Source organism: Pygoscelis adeliae, unplaced genomic scaffold, assembly GCF_000699105.1.
Source record: "Pygoscelis adeliae isolate BGI_AS28 unplaced genomic scaffold, ASM69910v1 Scaffold22, whole genome shotgun sequence".
Lineage (NCBI taxonomy): Eukaryota > Metazoa > Chordata > Aves > Sphenisciformes > Spheniscidae > Pygoscelis > Pygoscelis adeliae.
This window is the reverse complement of record NW_008824350.1, coordinates 1370727-1376734: the sequence shown is the minus strand read 5'-3', so window position 1 is coordinate 1376734 and position 6008 is coordinate 1370727. Positions and strand designations below refer to the sequence as shown.

Here is a 6008-nt window from a genome sequence, read left to right as displayed (position 1 = left end):
AAAACTGCCTTTGGGCTGGTGGAGGGGAAAAAGGAGGCAAGAGGGAGTTTACTGCTTTAATTAGACTCCTGAAGAAATGGAGATTAAAGAAAATTATCTAAGTAAGTCCATTGAAAAGATAGGGGAAAAAAATTCATACATACAGCTGTCCATCCTTGCGTGTATAAAAGCTGACAGACTTGATGGTTGCAACAACGACCACCATGCAAAGTGTGACAGGTACAAACAACATAATCACGTGTTTTGCCCCATATTTCAGTGTCAGCTCCTCATCTTCTTCTTCATCTTGCTCCACCACTTGCTGGGTGTTGTTTTGTGGCTGCCCATTGGTCTCCGACTCGGGATTGTCATTTCTTCTGCGCTCACTATTATCATGACGACGTCTTTCACTGTGGTCATTCTGCAATATGTTAAAAAAAAAAGTTTCCTCAGCAGCTATCCACAACCATATTGTTGTACACTAAGCTAAAGATGATCTTGAGGGGGAAACATGTAAGGTAATATTTACTGTCAATAACACTTGCCACAGCAAGGACTTAAACAGTAGTAATTAATTGCATCACATAGTTATCAAAAGAATGGGAGCACAGGGTTATGTTAGAAGCATTTATATTAAAACCAGCAGCAGCTGAAAGTAGGGCTGGTTGCATCTAACAGCCTATGTTGCCTTTCCTTTAAACAGAATTTAGAAAGCCGAATAAAGACAGACAGCTTTTTCCCTTGGTCCAAACTACAGTTGCTGCAAGGGTGCATGACAGTAGATTATCCACAGTTTGACAAACTATATCTGTTCCTAGAAATAATGCCAAACAGACATTTATGAACGTAACTCCATGAAAGTCCCAAGAAAATTTCTACTTTCCTTACCATGTTACCCTCACTTCAGTACACTAACTAGAATATATATTAAAATGGAGTTTCATGAGGTATTGTGTTCCCACATTTTTAGCGAGAAGAATGACACACAAACGGTGACCAAACTCAGGTAATTCTCAGTCTTTATACTGAGATTTGATCCCAAAGTTTTAGTGTGATGAGCTAAGCATGCAGATTCTTTCTCTCCTTTCCCAAGGATAATACTGCCACATCCTTTCACTGACATCGAAGAAATTCCACCACCCTTGTCAACAAATGTGAAAGAGCCTCCTAGCCTTCCTGATACTGCTACGTGAAACGTCAAGGGTATAATTCAAACACAAGGACAGAGGTAAACTTTCAGTGGAATTAAGATTAACCACAAGCAAAAACACAAACTGGGTACACCACCTACAAGTAAATGATCAGGCCTGCACACCTCCTGTTGTCACAAACCTTTTGCCCCCTCTCCAAGAAGCCCCGTCAGCAGGGGGCATTCAGCCTTTTATATGTTGTGCGCACACAATAGGAGAGTGAGCTACGTTTTACCTGTTCTGGACTACGAAGAAAGAAAACCATTTTATGTTTACCAGTCACTCTAAACAAGCCCTAAAATGCAACAGTTTACACAGCCTGCTCTTTTTTTTTTTTTACTGTATTACCATGTCCAAAGTCAATGCTGTACTGTTGCCACTCCCTCAAGAGGTTTAACATAAAAGAGATGTAACACAAAGATTTTTGACTCCTTACAAAATGAATCTCATTTCTTCAGAATTACTTCATTTACAAACAGTTCAGTTTGAGTAAGTGCACTACAAGCAGCTTTAGATTAAAATGTACAATAAACTGAAGGAAGATACCCTTTGCAATACCTTTAAAATATCATTCAGTTTTAGTAAAATTGCTCTAGACATAAGATAGCGCACTGAAAGTAACCTAATGTATTTCTGCTTAAGTACTCTTATGCAGGTAGTTTTTTCCTTAAAAATGCAATGTTAAAGTCCCATTACCTGTTCTTAATAGCATTTCCAAACGTAACTGCTGACTTATATCTCATTGACTCACTGCAGTTTTTTGATAAATCAATAGTAATTTTGGAGATTCTTTATACAGAATTTTCCCAGCCCCATCCTCAGAAAAGATAAAATGTTAAGTACACCCTCAGGAACTCATATTGGGTTTTCAAAAGCACTTAAGTGATTAAGGAGTACCAGCCCCTGGACTTTGAACTGCAAACACTGACACTGCTAAAACCTTGGTTGAAGCTTTACAACTTCCCCAACTCATGAAAAATTTGCTTTTACAAAACATTACATAGTAACAATACACATCAAATGCTTTGCCTGTTTACTCCTTTTTTGTGGTATCCTCAGGATCAAGTTCAAAGAACTGTCCTCTAAGAAAATTTGCTTTATTTTTCAAAAAGGAAACTGAATATAAGGGGAGAAAAAAAAAAATATCTAAAATTGTCTTAATTAAACAATTAAAACTGGCAGGCAATCAGATTTTTAGAATTAAGGTTTTAACCTTGATTTGAATTTAGTATCATTAACTTAAAGTATGTCCTGAAAAACCTGAACCCTATTTAGGTTCAATATTATTTCTTACTAAATGAAAGATGCATTATAAATCACTTGGCATTTTGCGTAAAGTCCTCACATACAATTATTGAAAGTCAGGTAAAAACAGCAATATGGGAGAATGCAAATAAAGAGATTATGTTTAATTGTTCTGAAACACTAGCTGCAACTGAACCTCTTTCTGTACAGATTGTAGCTCAAATGTAACATTTTTCACTTTGATAGTGAAAATACTCCATTTCTCTCAGTCTACAACAAGACAACAATAAACTTACCTGTCTAAATAAACTGCCTAAGATGATCATAAGTAACACTACATTGGAGATGATCAGAGCCTTGGAACACTTCACCAGCAAAGCAGACCTAGTATTTAGGTTTCTGCACACTTGCAGAATACGTTGCTCTTTCTCTGCTGTAATAGCAGTCCTGCATGAGGGAGCACTTACCTCTATCTTAGGCACAGAAATATAAAAAGTAGAATAAAAATCTACAGCTTTCCAAAGCAAACACAAAAACAGCCAAAGGAAAAGCCTGATTAACTAGCACACCACTACAAAAAAATGCAAAATCAAACATAAAGAGAAAAATTGAAGAAATTAGACCAATATGTGCCATTTTATTCCCTCCACTAGTTAGGAACAAAGACACAATTACAAAATGCCTTTACATATTAAAACACACTGCATGAAAATGAGATCAGCATCAAAAGAGTTAAGACTTATTCTCTCATTCACTGTTAAAACTAGAAAAAAAGTTGTCCTTTCAGGCTACTAAAGTGTAGCTAAATGTGACATGTGTGTGCCCCACTGCTTAAAAGAACAAAGTGCACTCGTATCCTACCTGATCAGTATTAAACAGGGCAGAGGCCATGGGCTCTTGCTGAAGTGGAAGCAAAGGAACAGACTCTTCACTTTCCTCAGACATAGTTAAAAGTGAAAATTCTGAAGCTAAAAAGTCAGTAACACCTGTTGTAACACTGTAAGCAAACGTAAGTTATGAACTACGCGTTTTCAGGTGAATAAACAATATCAAAAGCAAGTGATAGGGTTTTTTTTTACCTATCAGGAAAATAGTTAATAGCAAACCCAGAGCAATGCCCCTGAACCAAGAGATAAAAAACTAGCATATTTGATAAAATGTTTTTATTTATTAAATCCAGATTTATACATCAGGAGCAGACCTCCTTGCCTGACAGTGGGCACAGACTTCATTAGTTCTCACATACACCATTTATGCTTAAAGGTCATTATACAGTGACAGATATTGAAGACTGGGCTGAACTCTTAGTATGTGACAGGAAGAAAAGATGATAAATTACAGTACTTAGTGATTTCACATGCTGGCTGTTAGCCACAGAAGCTAGATATACTTAAACAGGAAAGGATTTTTGTACGTATGTACAAAAACAAAGCAGATGTGTGTAGGGGAGAAAAATCATTACAACTAAGTATTGAAACTACACCTAGAGTTACACTTAAACATGGAAAGAAGAAGCACAAGTAGTAGTTATTCATCAGTGCAGTCTGTCAGTGAGAAGTAAATAGAACCATCCGTCCCACATTGCTGGGAAGGAGCATCACCCAGTTACCTGTAAGGATGGTGAGCCCACAGCTTATCGCTGAGCTCTGCGTTTTTAATCTGGCAGAAGTGTTCAATAAAAGTTAATCTCTCACCTGTCCAAGATGAAAAGAAACCTTTTTCATTCCCTCTGAAGTAAAAGCACAAAGGATGCAGTAGGAAAGTTTCCACTTTTCTATTTTTATTAAGTTTCTATAATCAGTAAGGTCTTAAGTCAGACTGACTTCTTAATTTAAAAATAAATTTTCAAATTTTTTATATTTTTACTGATATAGCAGGATACCGATCTGAGATAAAGACAAGGATTTTTCAAAATTCTACTTAAACTGCTGGATTGTATAGAAGAGTTAGAGCAGGGATCAAAATATTCCCTTGAATCACTGCCATAAACATGGCTACAAGTGGCCCAGCCTCACAAGAGCATTTCTGTGTCACAAGGAAACCTGATATTCAAGAGCTATAGCAGGAACAAAGAACTGAGCATGACAAATCCAAGAGTCTGAGGACCACACCCGAGTAGATCATCTAAACTTGGTTTTACCAAAACACATGCAAGCACAACGAGTACAGTTTTAGCAACAATTATGCGCCTAGGTCTTTCAAAGCAATCATATAAAACTTTATGGTTTGAGCTTCCTCTCCCCCCCAACACCTCAAGAACTCTGATAGAACCTTGACAACTATTCACGAGTAAGACAGTGCTGCTCTTCCTGCATAGGAGCAGTCCTCCAGCAATAGCAACAACAAAACTCAGGCTTCAAGCTCTACCTAGACTAAAATTAACTCTGTGACTGAGAAACCTGTGAATCAAGCAGACCACACCCAGGCTAGATCAAGAGAGCTCACTAAATCCTCTAAAGGTGAATGTTTGACATGGGAGCATCCCATGCCATTTTCTTATTTTTCTTGAGGGCTTGGTCACTCCAACACCACTTTAAACTGGGAGAAGTCTTATCTGTATATAAAAGTGAGTTTAGAACATCAGATACATTACAGAATATTTGTTTCAGCACTGCTTATCACCACAACAGTCCAAATAGAGAAAACTACTCCCAACAAACAGATTTCTAGAGTTCTGAACTGTATTTTCATCCATACTCATTATTCATCCTGATTTAACTGCTACCAGGTAATAAAATTGTTGGTTACATACGGTGTTGCTGAGGTGGTTATCAGGGAAGTTTTCTGTCAGCTGCCCATGCTGAAACTGGGGTAAATGCGCAGACAGTTCTGTCATTGGGGCTGTCCTCTGGAAATTGCTTATTCCTAGACAAAATGGATCTTTCGTCTTGAGATGCTGAAAGGAAAAACATGTGTAAAAAAGCCCTTGTTCTTATATGACCAAGTTCTCCATCCCCTCCCTACCCCAATTTTTAGAGTTCACGCAGACCAAAGATAACTGTTTTCTATCTACACCATGATACCGAACCGTATCACATCTTTACTAAGAGGTCATAATAGGGATTTTCCAGCACAAAAATAAGAGCGTCTAGGCGTTATCAAATTAGTTCATCAGCCACGGAAGTAAGCCAGCAACAAACTAATCATTCAAAACAGTTCTCCATTCCTTCTTGTGCAATAAATGAGAAGCACTGCATGCTTGCTCAGAGTACAACTTGTATGTTTTTATCTCAGCAGAGTACAATTGCTCCGAATTGTTCAGTTTTGGATTGCTGATAAGCTCAAGAGGAATCTTCAAGCAAGGATGACTGAGTTACACTTGATCATTTAAAATCTGGAGATATTTTTAATACTGTAATGCCCTAAGAGCGACCTAGAGCTACACAAAACAGTATTTCAGCTGAGCCTCGCGAACTAATGTGCATTCATTTCCCCTAGTGGTAGGTTTTATGTATCAGCTAAATGTACATAAACATGCCATATGCTTGTAAGAGCTTTATACATTCTTCCATAAGAAACTCACATGCTAACATTTTCCTATGCAAACATGAACAAATTGTGTGCTCCATAACAAAGGAGGATAAAGCAATAAAA

General features: G+C 37.5%; 1 protein-coding gene across 1 annotated transcript in view; it reads right to left on the bottom strand.

The window, feature by feature from the left end:
* PSEN1 (presenilin 1) overlaps positions 1-5313 on the bottom strand; it is a 24608-nt gene extending 19295 nt beyond the window's left edge. The window contains exons 1-2 of the mRNA XM_009319187.1: positions 5167-5313; positions 144-400 (exon numbers count right to left, since the gene is read on the bottom strand). Coding sequence (XP_009317462.1) covers positions 144-400; positions 5167-5250 — 341 coding nt within the window. The 5' untranslated portion in view covers positions 5251-5313. The remainder of the gene's footprint in view (positions 1-143; positions 401-5166) is intronic.
* Positions 5314-6008: the final 695 nt, after the last annotated feature.